This window comes from Polyodon spathula, unplaced genomic scaffold, assembly GCF_017654505.1.
Source record: "Polyodon spathula isolate WHYD16114869_AA unplaced genomic scaffold, ASM1765450v1 scaffolds_696, whole genome shotgun sequence".
NCBI classification, from domain to species: Eukaryota; Metazoa; Chordata; class Actinopteri; order Acipenseriformes; family Polyodontidae; genus Polyodon; species Polyodon spathula.
Genome location: NW_024472185.1, coordinates 99,031 through 111,669, shown reverse-complemented (window position 1 = coordinate 111,669; position 12,639 = coordinate 99,031). Strand labels below are relative to the sequence as shown.

General features: G+C 38.5%; 1 protein-coding gene across 2 annotated transcripts; it reads left to right on the top strand.

Annotated features, from left to right (window-relative positions):
• Positions 1-40: 40 nt before the first annotated feature.
• On the top strand, positions 41-12,639 carry tbx16l (T-box transcription factor 16, like). 2 transcript variants are annotated; one of them, XM_041240826.1, is made up of 9 exons: positions 41-1,201; positions 4,594-4,795; positions 5,197-5,299; positions 5,913-6,077; positions 6,393-6,539; positions 7,148-7,218; positions 7,656-7,732; positions 8,302-8,518; positions 9,634-12,639. In XM_041240826.1, the coding sequence occupies exons 2-9, from the start codon at positions 4,626-4,628 to the stop codon at positions 10,310-10,312; spliced, it is 1,629 nt and encodes a 542-aa protein (XP_041096760.1). In that variant the 5' UTR covers positions 41-1,201; positions 4,594-4,625; the 3' UTR covers positions 10,313-12,639. The 2 variants fall into 2 exon arrangements, with proteins under 2 accessions (XP_041096760.1, XP_041096759.1); XM_041240825.1 differs by lacking the exon at positions 41-1,201 and adding an exon at positions 3,654-3,738.

The following is a 12,639-nucleotide window of genomic DNA, read 5'->3' as shown; positions in this document are numbered from 1 at the left end:
TTAAATAAAATATCTAAATTATGTTCATATAGGGTTTTGTTAATATATAAATTGTCTCAATTCTAAAATTCTAGGTGATGCAAAACTTTTGTCCACAGCTGTACAGTCCTCTATTAAAATATGCAGGTAAACAGTCAGTTTTTTACCTTTCTTTAAACAGGTGGTGGGTTTTTGTTTTTGTCACATGCCTTTGGATCACTTGTAATGAAAGATGCTATATAAATGTTTTTTCTATTTGCATTAGTAGTAGCAGTATTTGTATGATTACTGAAGACAACAGTGAGGAAACTTTGTGCTGTGGCGCACACTCTTAGTTGTGAGTTTACCTCTTATTGGGTTGTACACTTTCATTTTGATCACGCAAAGCACTTGATTCAAAGAAGCATACTGGTTGAACAACATCGAGAATTTATTTTTATTACAATATGCGGTCGATTGAAATAACCGGTGAATCTCTAAAGAGGTTTTCACTGTCCCAGTAACATTGATATATGTGTTTTACACCCTACTGAGAAACAATAGCGGAAGCGTTTATCACGCTGCTTCTAGTTCTGTTAGAACTCTTTCGTTCCTCCCAGTAAATGTGCTTTTGCCCCACAGCTCATTAACCTGTCAGTTGTATTATACTGTGAGTCAGGCTTGAGCTTTATTTAATATTTTAGAAAGTCTTCAGGTAAGAAATTCTTCATGTTAGGGAATTGTTATTGTCTTCCACTCTGATCGGGTATAATAAGAACTCGTACACAATCTGACCTGGCTTTAAATGGCGTTATCATAAGTAGGGCTTTAGTCACTGTATGTATAATTGTATCATGTTAATTTTCTATCTATGCAATAATTTATAATGCTTTTTTTTCCACAGGGCACCTTCTCATACCCCACAGTGTTCATAAACCATCTGAAAAATGTAATAAATGAAAAAAAAAAAAAAGTGAGCCGAACTGAGTCCTGAGATGGAGCTCTGGTTCAGTTACCAAGGAGACCAGGGTGGGGTCTGCCCTGTCTCAATATGCTGGGGAAGGGCTCTGATAAAAAATGGCTTGGTCTTGTATCAGGGTAACCCCGTCTGCTCTCAGCCTTACTGTTATCAGCTTCAAAAAGAAATGTCAGTTTCTAGAAAAACATCAAGAAAAACATTCTCGGAATAAAATTAGATTCCCTTTTGAAGTTTTTTTTTTTTTTTTTTAACATTAATTGCCAGGTAAGCTATAAAGTTATGCAATTTTGCTTATTTTCAAGGTATTATTTTGTTCTTATTTGCATCTATTTTTAAATGTGAGTGTAATATTTAAACAACTCCAGTCTTCAGTGTGGTTCATTATAAATCATATTAACAGATGATATTGTGCTTAAAGAATGGAAGCAAAGCAGGAACATTTACCTTAAAAATTAGCAAAACTGGACAAGTGGACCTTCACAGGATTCGATACACGTGGGAAAAATAAGACAACACAAAGGTGACGCTATCTTTAGGCAGAATTCCCATCTTGTAGAACCTTGTTCTTTTCGGTTTGCCAATTTTTCTATTTGGACTGGGCATTTTTAATGTTTTTTTTTTCCAAAAATATTATACATTTTACAATTAAAGCCACATTTATATTCTTTTTTTTATTATTTCTGTTTTTTTTTTTTTTAATCAAATTCTGCGTCGGACTGTTTTTCATTTGAATGGTTTAATTGCTCACTTTTTGTGTGAAGCGCTCTGGGGTCCTTGTGATGAAAGGCGCTGTAGGAAGGTGAATCGTTGTTGTTGTGAATATTCTGTGATTTTTTTCATTTTTTTCTATGAAGTTGGTGTATACAAGCCTCCTGTAATCTGCAGCTGCTGTTTCCTGTTTCAGCAGTTTCACAAACTCTATTGAATATCCACACAGGAAGAGGGTTTGGGTTCTCTCCCAGGGTCTCTCCCTGCTCTCTTGCACACAATATTTAAAAATGAAACTTAACCCGATTCACATACACAGAATGAGTATTACCCATTTCATTTTCACAGCCTTTATATAGCAAAAGCTTTTTCAATGTATGACACCTTACTGAAAACCAGCTGCTAACACAGCAGGGAGAGGTAAGAGGATGCATTGAATATCCTGCATCCTGCCCCTGTAATTGTGCAATGGGCTCTATGCACTAAGCTTTAACTTAACTAGTCTGATCTGAATTAAGTTAGATGTTCATGAAACTTAATGTAGACTGATTTCTTTACCAACAGTTTGAAAGCATTATGAACAGAGCCTAAATTAATATTAATTCCCACTATACATTACATAAGCAATCCAAAAATATACCCCAGTAGAAAATACAGTGTAAAAAAAGTCAAGCAGTAAACAAGTCGCTCCTGAGTAACGCCTTATAGCACTGTCTACTTTTTCAGTCTTTTTGTGAATAGAATACTTCTTGAAATTGTTAGGTTTTAAAAAAAAAAAAATGCACGAGTCAAATCATTCTGTTACCTGTTAAAATTATATTTTATACACATGTACTGTATGCTAAATGTAAACTCATTAGCATTGTACCCTCAAACATAAAGAAGAAAATATTAATATTGCATGTGAAAGATGCATTAGATTAAGTGTGACTTGTGGGTAGATCTAAAGGCAGGAAATACATCTTGCCTGGTTATCCTGTGTTATAGTCTCCATCCCACACTAATGCTAAACGGGGTGCTTTCAAGAGCCTGATCATTATTACTTCTTGCATCTTGTCCAGACAAAAAGACCAGAGACACTTCCAAACAGAACATCTATTACCTTATAGTGGTAGCACCGAGACCCAGGCCCAGCAGTCAATCAAGTACATGGTTTTCACTCCAGTAAACACAATTGCGATGACCGTGCTTAAACAAACAAGCATGGTTTTGAGTAAAACGTCCTATTTATATACAAGTTAATACAAAACAATATGTAGCGTATATTTTTAATTTTTACATAGATATGTGCAACATATTGGAAAGTCAGAATTGTGTTGGCTTTTGTAAAAAAAAAAATTTAAAAAATTTTTTTGAAGAAAAAGCATGTGCTTCTCTGTGACTCCATGTGTTTTTAGTTGTTATCATATCCTGTAACTGTGCATATAGCGGCTTTGTATAATTTGAAGTGTTATTTCGGATGAGTTTGCATCAGCAGTTTTACAAAAACATCTGTCAAATTCAAAACTCAAGCCACACACAGTCCTGTTCTTCAAAAGCTGCATTTGTGAGCAAATAAATACAAACATAAATAAACAAACCGACTTTGCTGAACTGATCAGGGAAAGGCAGAATGGAATCCCTGGCTGCTTGTCAGGCAGTTAATTTATTGAATTGAATATTCAGTCTTTCCACGCCATTACCTGCTGTCTAGCCACTATAGTAACTTCCCCAGTGGAGCTGCAGGCCTGCTCACTTCCTGTAGTAATGTCAGGACAACTGCTAAGGTGATTAGCACCTCTGAGGCGGGTTTGAAGTGGAAAGGATGCAGCCTCTGAAGTGACACTTGAACAAGTGCCGATCCCACATGGCCAGCAACACAAGGAGAGATCAAAGGCACCTCCAAGGTAGGACTCGCATATACCTCACCTTACATCACAGGACTCGGAGCTAGTCTGGGCTCCAAAGCTGAGGGGTGACACCGCTTTTTAGGCCTAAAGACTGAACTGGAGCTGGGACCCTTCTGGACATGTTTCTGCAGGACACAAGGCCGTTTTGTGATTTTCCGTTCCCTTTCACCCCTACGATGAAGAATTATTCGTTTTATCCACCAGGTAAGGCAGTTGGTATTAAAATTCACAGAATGATTGCATGCTTTGTTTGATCTCTGGTAAGATGTATGGCATCAGGTACAGTCTTACAAAATGTGTATCTTCCTAATTCAGGTATTGTATAGTTACATTTAACACAGCTATTCCCTTTGATTTGATGAGCTTTAACTGTAAATTCAATTGATATTGTGTTTATTGTAACACAGTTCTAGATCACAAATACTACAGAATCACATTATTAGCTTACATATTTTTAAATTAATGATATCTTAATTACAGATCATGTATATGTTCTAATGAAAAATATGTTATAACAAAGACAAATAAAATTCAGAGGAATGTTCACGAATTCCTGTTTTTTTTTATAGCTTTAAGCAGTTTATAAGAACAATACTGTAAAATTAGATGAAAACAAAAGTGTATCCTGTAGTACAGATTATTCTTGACATGCCTATTAATGTTGCTTTTAGTCCTTTAAAAGCATAAAGTGGTCCTTGAATTAACGGTGAAGAACTGTATTTCAAAGCTCCGCCTTGTGATTCTACTTTGTTTTTGTATTACAAGTACACAACATACTTTACATTCACTTACATTTTCATTATTGTAATGCATATCTTGCCTAAAAATAAATGTTTTTGAGGTACAGCATTACCAGCTTGAATCAGTTTTAGTGTAACACTACTCGTTAGAGCAAAGATGTCCTATTTCAACCCATTCTCAAAGTGATAAATAACCATGTGCACATGTAATTTCTGTCCCCTGCATTGTGAGTTTGTACAGAGATCTTCTATTTACTGACTCGCAGTTCAAGGATCAGGTTGTACTCAAATTACAGCAAGGCACACTCTTGCTTTACAGACTGTAAAGAAACTGCAGTGCGGTGCCCAGAGATGCCAGCCCTGAACAGAATGCCACAGCTGCCCACCACTCGCCCTACCATTGAAACAGAGGCGGACGCTCAGTTCTTCTCCGAACACATCAGTGTTTCCCTGCAGGACATGGAGCTTTGGGACAAATTCGGGAGCCTGGGTACGGAAATGATCATCACCAAGTCTGGAAGGTAACAAGCAAGAACAGCCACGTGGGAATGCAAAGTGAACGGCTAAGCAGAAGTGCGTCTAATCTACTCCCTCTCTCTGTCTGCCTAGTCATGATTGGACTGGCTGAAGCTTTTACGAAATTGTATGGACGCTCCGTCCCTCTTCTAATTTCAGATGCTGTAAATGCTATCTTATATAACTCTCCTTGGCTAAAGGTTACTGTTGCTATAGAGAAGCTAAAGGTGCCCCATGGGCATGCAAACCTCATTTTACACACGTCTCTTTGTAACTGGTAGGCTTTGTGGCTAAATGGCTGTTTGCTTCAGTTTAGGTGTTGCAAGCCAATGTATAATTGCAGCTGAATTATTTGTGAATAGCGTCTGTATGAATATTTTATTAGACTGTTATTACTGTTTTGCAGGCGGATGTTTCCAGCGTGTAAAATCAGCGTGACTGGCCTAAATCCCAAAGTGAAATACCTGATGATGATGGACATGGTGCCCTATGATGACCATAAGTACAAGGTACACAAATCCCTAATCCCAATTCCACAGTCATAATATCTGGAAGAAAAGGGGAGGCTGAGCCAGAAACATCTTCCATGTGTTCCAGACTGCCAAAGGAAAAACCGCTGATATTTAAATTACAGGACTCAATTATAAAAAACACTTTTCCATTTTTAATGTGTTAATGTTTACCTTGTCTCCTACATTTTTCACCTGTCACAACTCCACTTTTCCCAGGATAATAAAATTCATCTTTATCCCTAGGATTATATTTTATTTTGTGATACTGATTTCCTTATAGAAGTACCAAATAACAAAAAGTAACTATGTGCAATTATGAACCTGCTATAAGGATAGCAGTGCCATCATTTAAAATAAGTCCCAGAGTATGTTCTATTACATTTTACAGTGCAAATGCACTGTAGTGTCTGTGTTCACTGTGAGTAAAACTAAAGAAACGTGTTTTTCAGTATCTGTTTGTTTTATTCATTTTTGGATATATTTGCACTTTATCTAAACGCGCCAGTTAATGCAAACTCTTTGGTGTGTATGTATACTGCTGTATTCGGATTCAAACAGGGAAACGCTGTTTCTAATTGTAGTCCTTGTGTGTGTTCCTCTATCGCTGCAGTGGAGCCAGAATAAATGGGAAGTGAATGGCAAGGCCGAGCCGCACCTTCCCAACCGACTGTTCATCCACCCGGAGTCGCCAGCGCTAGGGGAGAAGTGGATGCAGTACCCAGTCTCCTTCAACAAGCTGAAACTCACCAACAACACGCTCAACCAGAACGGACTGGTGAGACCAACTGACAGCACACACACAGAGAGACACACAAGCATCACAAAGATCTGAAACACTGAGATACTTCACTCTGCTTCACGTTACCAACTAACGTGAATTAACTTATTGTGACAAAACCGTCGTACCACTTCAGGTTTTATTATTTTTCTCTATTCAATTCAGATATTCAAAATGGTTACCAGATTTAAAAAAAACAAAGACTGCAATTGCTTGTATTGTTTGTCCTACAGCCTCATAGAGGAAGTCAGATCTAGCATGTGTGTTATCTGATACGTAGGCACTGTAACGCACTTCTTCCTCCTTTTGCAGGTTATTTTGCACTCCATGCACAAATACCAGCCCCGCCTCCACGTCGTCCAGGCCACCGATCTGTACAGCCAGCAGTGGGGCCCTTACCTCAGGTTCACTTTCCCAGAAGCTGCATTCATTGGAGTCACCTCCTACCAGAACAATGAGGTGGGGAGCCTCCAGCACTTAGATGATCACTGGCACATACAATCACTTAGAACTCTGAAAGCACTAGTTTATTAAATACATCATTTCATTAGACATAACTTCTTATCTTTCAATGAAATACTTTCTAATGATAATATATGGTGTTTTTTTTACCATTAGCCCAAAAGTCTGTGTTAAAGTCCTACTTTTTAGCTCTAGTTGCCTGCCAAAGATATATGTGATTTAGGCTAGATCAAGCAAAGTGTCTTTATTAGTAAGCGCCAGCGCCATCTAGTGCACATCTGTGTATTGTCAGCAACACAAAAGGCAGCTCAGTGCTGGCTCTTACTGCTATAACTAAATAAAGCAAGATTAGTTTTCCTTGCTCAGAAAATACTAAAACTGCGGTCAACACTGCCATCTTGTGTTCAGAAGATAGGATGATTTCACAGGGCTCTCTCTCTACAGCTAACAATAACTTGGAAATAAAGTACATGGTTCTAAGAATAAAGATGGTAATTTAGCTCACCCGTTACATAGCATAAATTCAGCAACCTAAAGTTACATGTGCTTTTTGTCACTGTAATAAATACTTTAAAAAAAATTATATGTATATTTTTCTTCTCCAGATCACAAAACTCAAAATTGATAACAACCCGTTTGCCAAAGGCTTTCGTGATTATGGGTTGAACAGCAAAAGGTAGGTGTCTCCTGACCTTAGAATGCAGTTTCTTTGCATTGACTGCACTGGAAAAAAAACAAACTTGATAGACATTATCTTTAGATTTTAGATTTTAAATTGAACTTTAAAGGGACTTTGCATCCTCAAGATGTCCTTCTATACATTTCTGATGATAATTATTTAACATGCTTACTAATTATTCCAGTAAGTATTGCTTCTGAAAATTGATTGTGGGGATGTGGGTTATTATAGCACTGTGCTTTAAACTGAAGCCCCTTTGTAAGGTTATGCTTCCCCAGGTGACAGTAATACTAAACCAGCATGAAGAATGGATATTATTGTATAACTAATTAATAACTTGATAGTTTGAAGTTCAGCAGCTGTAAGTTGTGATGTCATTTTAACAATCCTGCATGGGAAGCGCCCTCGAAACATCATCTGTAATTGAATTGCAGGCAACGGGAAACAAGAGCTCAGAATTCCTGCAAAAGACCTTTAACAGAGGATGAAGAGACCCCAGAAAGCAAAGCTGGTAATTCATTTTTAACTTTGTCTAATGGAAAATTATAGAGCACAGCACTGCACTGCCAGTTATCTGCAGCTCGGTTACACCGCTGGGCTTGACAATCTATTGGGAGTCAACTTTCACACTGCCTTTCTTAAAACCCATTTGAGTGTTGCCAATTAGTTTTATAAAGCCAGGTGGATAATTTATCTTTATACAAGAGATTGTGTTACTGTTCTGGGTCATTACGTCGCAGTTGTTTTTTTTTTAATCTTTGACTATTGTATAATCCATGACACTGTTTTAAAACCATTGTTATATAAGGAGATGATTAATTGTTATGTGTCTTTAGTATTATACATTTCAAGGTACGTACCACTTGACCCATTTGCTTAGTTTATGGTTAGCTGATATGTGGCATATTACTTGTCTTTTTTAAAAGGAGAAATTGCCAGTTCTTTTCATTATTGCAGTGGCATTTAGCGGAGCCTTGATTCCTCCTCCAAGCTAGTGCACAGTTTAACAGCCCTTGTTTTGTTCTGTATTCCCACACTGCACTGATTTCTCCTGGGATAATTCAGTTGTGTTGTTTTCAGGACCAAGGCACTGGGAGAGTGTTAAGGGTCAGCTAACTCCTCAGACAGATTTTGTAGTCTCAAATACACAAGAGGAACCTGACAACACAGGAACCAACCCCTTCATCGCTGCCTTCATGAACAGAAGCCCCAGTGAGGCTGCATGTGGTTTGGCAGAATGGATAGACAAGGAAATTCAGGACCCATCTCCTGATAGTCCCAACCTGCTTCCAGTCAGGTAAGACAGTAACCTAAAATCAGTGCCGAATGTATTTGAAGTAGCAGCGGATCTTAATACTGCAATTGGAAGATAGCAGACAGATTAAGATCAAAGGTGGTGCTATTAGGTACTCCGGTGTTTAGACCATTGAAATAGAATCCATCAGGCACAATTGATAATGGCAAGGTTTAAGTAATTAATTTACGTTTTTGACCTAACACAAAATTTAAGCTACACAAGTCTTGGTGAAAATCGCATGTCACCAGGAGCTAGCAGCTTCATAATGAATGCTATAAGATTTTTAGCCCTTTTGAGTGAGATTTGAGGGGGAAAGATTCATATATACCATGAAAGACAGGGTCAGCTAGACATATTTACTTTGCACCTGTAAGTCTGCTTTATTGAAGTCTAGTAAACATTTTGGGTAGTGCTTTCGTGAGCGTGTTTTAACACATATTAAAAAGCACAACAAGACATACTGGAATGTTTGGGGAAACAAGCATATGGATATCCTAAAGGCGACCAAAAGATCTTTAATAATTCTAACTGTTCACTCTCGTTGCCTCCAGGGCTCTGCTTATTATGGACCTCTTTCTTAAAAAGCATTGCTGGCTTGCTATACTGGAGCCCGCTGTTTGTTCAGGTTGCTGCGCTCCATTATCGAAATGAAACCCCTCCTGCTGTTTTTCTGTTTCTAAAAATGCGTTGCTTGCAGAGGTATTCTTTCCAAAACAATCCCAATCATGTTTCTAAAGGAACTGAAACAGCACGCAGAGCACAGCAGGCCGCAACAGTAAACGGTGGGGATGACGTCACGATTGAGGTGTTCTCTGTCCTCAATAAAATCAATGACGCATTGTGTGATTAGAGTAGGTAACTGACTTCCAAATAACCTTGTGGTCACTGTGTTATAAAGCTATGCCTAACAGTTTTGCATCACCTACAATTTTAGGATTTAGACAATTAAAAAAAAAAAAAAAAAAAAAAAATTATAACATTATTCAGCAGGTTAAATTTGACTTTATGAAGCAAAATTAGTTAATTCTATAGGATGATGCACAACTTTTGGCCATAGCTGTATATACAAAAAAAATTGAATATTATAGGCACCTGTTTTTACTTTCTTCCTGTAGTGCTGGTCATTACGAAGCAGCTAAACCAACCCCTCTCCAGAGTCTAGAAGAAGCCATGTCCAGGATCTCTCCAAGCTTCACCTCTGAGCAAACCGTATCTGGAGCCTCATCAGGTGGTCTCCTGCCTCTCCCGCGAAGCATCGGGTCTCACAAAACCAGAACGAACGATCCGCAGGCCACAGCAAGCAGCTTCCCTCTGGTTTCTGAGCCCGCCACTGAACCCAAGAAAGACCATCACCAGCTGGCCCAATCATCAGAAATCCACCACCCCCACCCTCCCAAGATCAGCAGGGTGAATCTATCGGAAAGCACCCTGCAGTCTCTGGAAAGTCTTTGCCCCAGGCCGGCAGAGACGGCCAGCTGTGCTCGACCGCTGCAGGACATTTTAAACAAGATCCAAGACAGAGCCGATTCCACCACAGCCAGCACAGGAAAGTTATTCCAAAATCAAGGGATCTGGCCCTCCGTCGGTAAGGATTACCCACTGCCTGCTTTTCACCAGGACAGCAACACGGCAGTTTGGAACCCATCTGGATTCCTGGGGTATCTGAGCATGAGGGCAGGGGGTGCTGGTAACCTCACTGTTGGCATGGACTCTAAACCTGGCATCACTGGCCAGGACTATCTCTATAAAGCACCACACTTGGACATGTATTCGAATTTGTATCCTGGGAACTAAGTATTGAGATCGCTAGTCATCCTCACTGTCAACCCCAAAATAAACCAGACATCCTACAAACTCCTGTCTGGGCATTGTGGTTTGACAATAGTGTGTTTAAAAGGTGTATATATTTGACATGTTGTATTTTCTTGTTTGTAAGCTGTTTTTCAAATGTTTGTAATACTTTTACCTTTTTTTTTTTTTTTAATTGTATACTTCTTAGATTAAAGTCTTCATAAATTCATAAGCCATGCTGCGTTTACACAAATGGTCCCAACTTAGCACAAAGAGTGGTGAATGCTTTGGTTATATGACTGATATGAACCGTGCCCGATATGCTGATCAAACTTTCAATACGGGCAATCGTTTTCATAGCATTCCAAAATAATTGTGTAATTTAAAACTGCAGTGGGTTCTATTCATAAAAGTTTAAGGACTGCTTTTGTCTAATATTAAAAGGTCACAACAGCATTTTGAATTAAATACAAATTTAGACCAAGCTAGTTTCTAGGTGGTTATTGTTGAAGGTATTTATTTATTTTTTTGTTACAATAGTTTCTTTCAGAAAATTTGCACCAACATTAAAATAAGACCCACAGTATGCCTTGTAGTTGGCATGGATCAAAGATGAAAGGAAAGAGCTGAATAGGTTTGGGACACTTCTTTAGGTGTTAGGCAAACTGTTTACAGCCATCCCAATTAAGCCCAGCGACACCAGCATGTCTGTGTGTAAGATCTCATAGAAGTAGGGAGGACACAGCAGTGACAAGAGTAATTACTGGAGGTGAAATCTTGCACTTGTGCGCTCCGGAGCCAGTATACTCCCTATCCTTTGAAGGTTAGAAACAGAACTGTTTTATTGAGCATTCTGGAACATGCCAAGCAACTAATCCCCTGCCAAAATGTGTAACAATTCTAGAAAGCTTGTAACTGGGCACAAACATGACAAATATAGGGTTGTTCCTAAATTGTACTGGTTACCCACAGCCCCAAAGTGCACTAACCAACCTTGTTGAGAATTTGAAACTTTAGGACAAAATAGCCTTGGAAAACAAAGTACAATTTAAATTCTCAACAGAGTGGAATGAAAGTCACTATGAAAGTGTTTCAGGAGCACGTTCAGCCCACACCACCTTCCAGTACAGTTAACTGATATTCTGAAGAGGGAAACACCACCAGCATTTTGTTTAAGCAAAACGTGTAAATTAGCCGTTAGCGCTGGAATGACGAAAGGTATAGCAAACGGGACAGGCTTTTCAACAAGCCATAATTAGCATATACAGGAGACAAAAGCAGCCCTGTTGTACTGTTATATGCAAAGAGTTGGCATGCTGCCTGTTCCACAACCTTACCCTTCTTAGTCTGCAGTATAGTAGATGCTGCTGGAATCAATACTGTGATGTGTGGTGGAAGAAACCTGTACAAAACATGGGCCTGCAAGTTGATGCACACAACACTAGTAATGTACTTTAAACTCTGAAACGGCGCTTCTTGTCATCAGTTATCAGAGTGGTTAAAAAAAATTCAAAATATGTTTTTACACCACTAATGTTCAACCGTGTAAGAATCGTATTTCGCAAAAAAAAAAAAAAAAATAGTAATAATTCTGCATAAACAGACTCAGAAGGTGGTAACAGAACATTTATTCTATTTATGTGTATAACATTCCAATATGGTCAGCGTAACAACTACAAATCAAGCATGAATAACACAAGGAGGCACATGCAAATAAATTTACTTGCAGTAGAATGACGACTTGAGTACGTAACAGTCTTCTCTATAGGGTTCACTTTACTGATACACATTTAGTATTACCTCAGTGCGCAAAGCAGACAGAAACTCCTTTCTATGCCTAACTGTTTAAAAAAACAAAGTGATTGACAAAACACACTGATGGTCTTACCCCACATCCTTCAGCTCCTATATTGAAAAGCGCACTCCTTCTGGCAAGCATGAATCTCTAAATACCACACTCAGCATCGAAGCAACGGCGCTGTCCAGGTTGTGTTCCTAATATATTTTGGAGAGTTTTTGGCACTAATATGGAGGCAAAGTCAACCAAGTGCACAATCAAAATAAAAATGAGTGAGGCAGCAATGCAAAAAGCTAACATTTAGAAAGGGTCTTTAAAATAAAGCACCCACACAGACTAATAACATTTTGCGTGGGCCGCTCACTTCAACAGGGCCGCATCGCCTTTCTCAATTCACTTTTGATAAAAGCTTGTAAAAAGCATATTTTCTGCAAATCAGATGAAAAACAAAAAAAAAATAAATAAAATGGTGACACCAATTCATAAGGCGAACTGCAATAAAATAATTTTAGCCATCGATTTAAAAAAAAAA

Excerpts from the sequence above, each read along its gene's own strand:
- tbx16l (XM_041240825.1), top strand. The coding sequence starts at position 3,654 with ATGTTTCTGCAGGACACAAGGCCGTTTTGTGATTTTCCGTTCCCTTTC. Across the intron at positions 4,796-5,196 it reads ATCATCACCAAGTCTGGAAG|GCGGATGTTTCCAGCGTGTA; the intron begins GTAACAAGCAAG and ends ACTGTTTTGCAG. Across the intron at positions 8,519-9,633 it reads CCCAACCTGCTTCCAGTCAG|TGCTGGTCATTACGAAGCAG; the intron begins GTAAGACAGTAA and ends TTCTTCCTGTAG.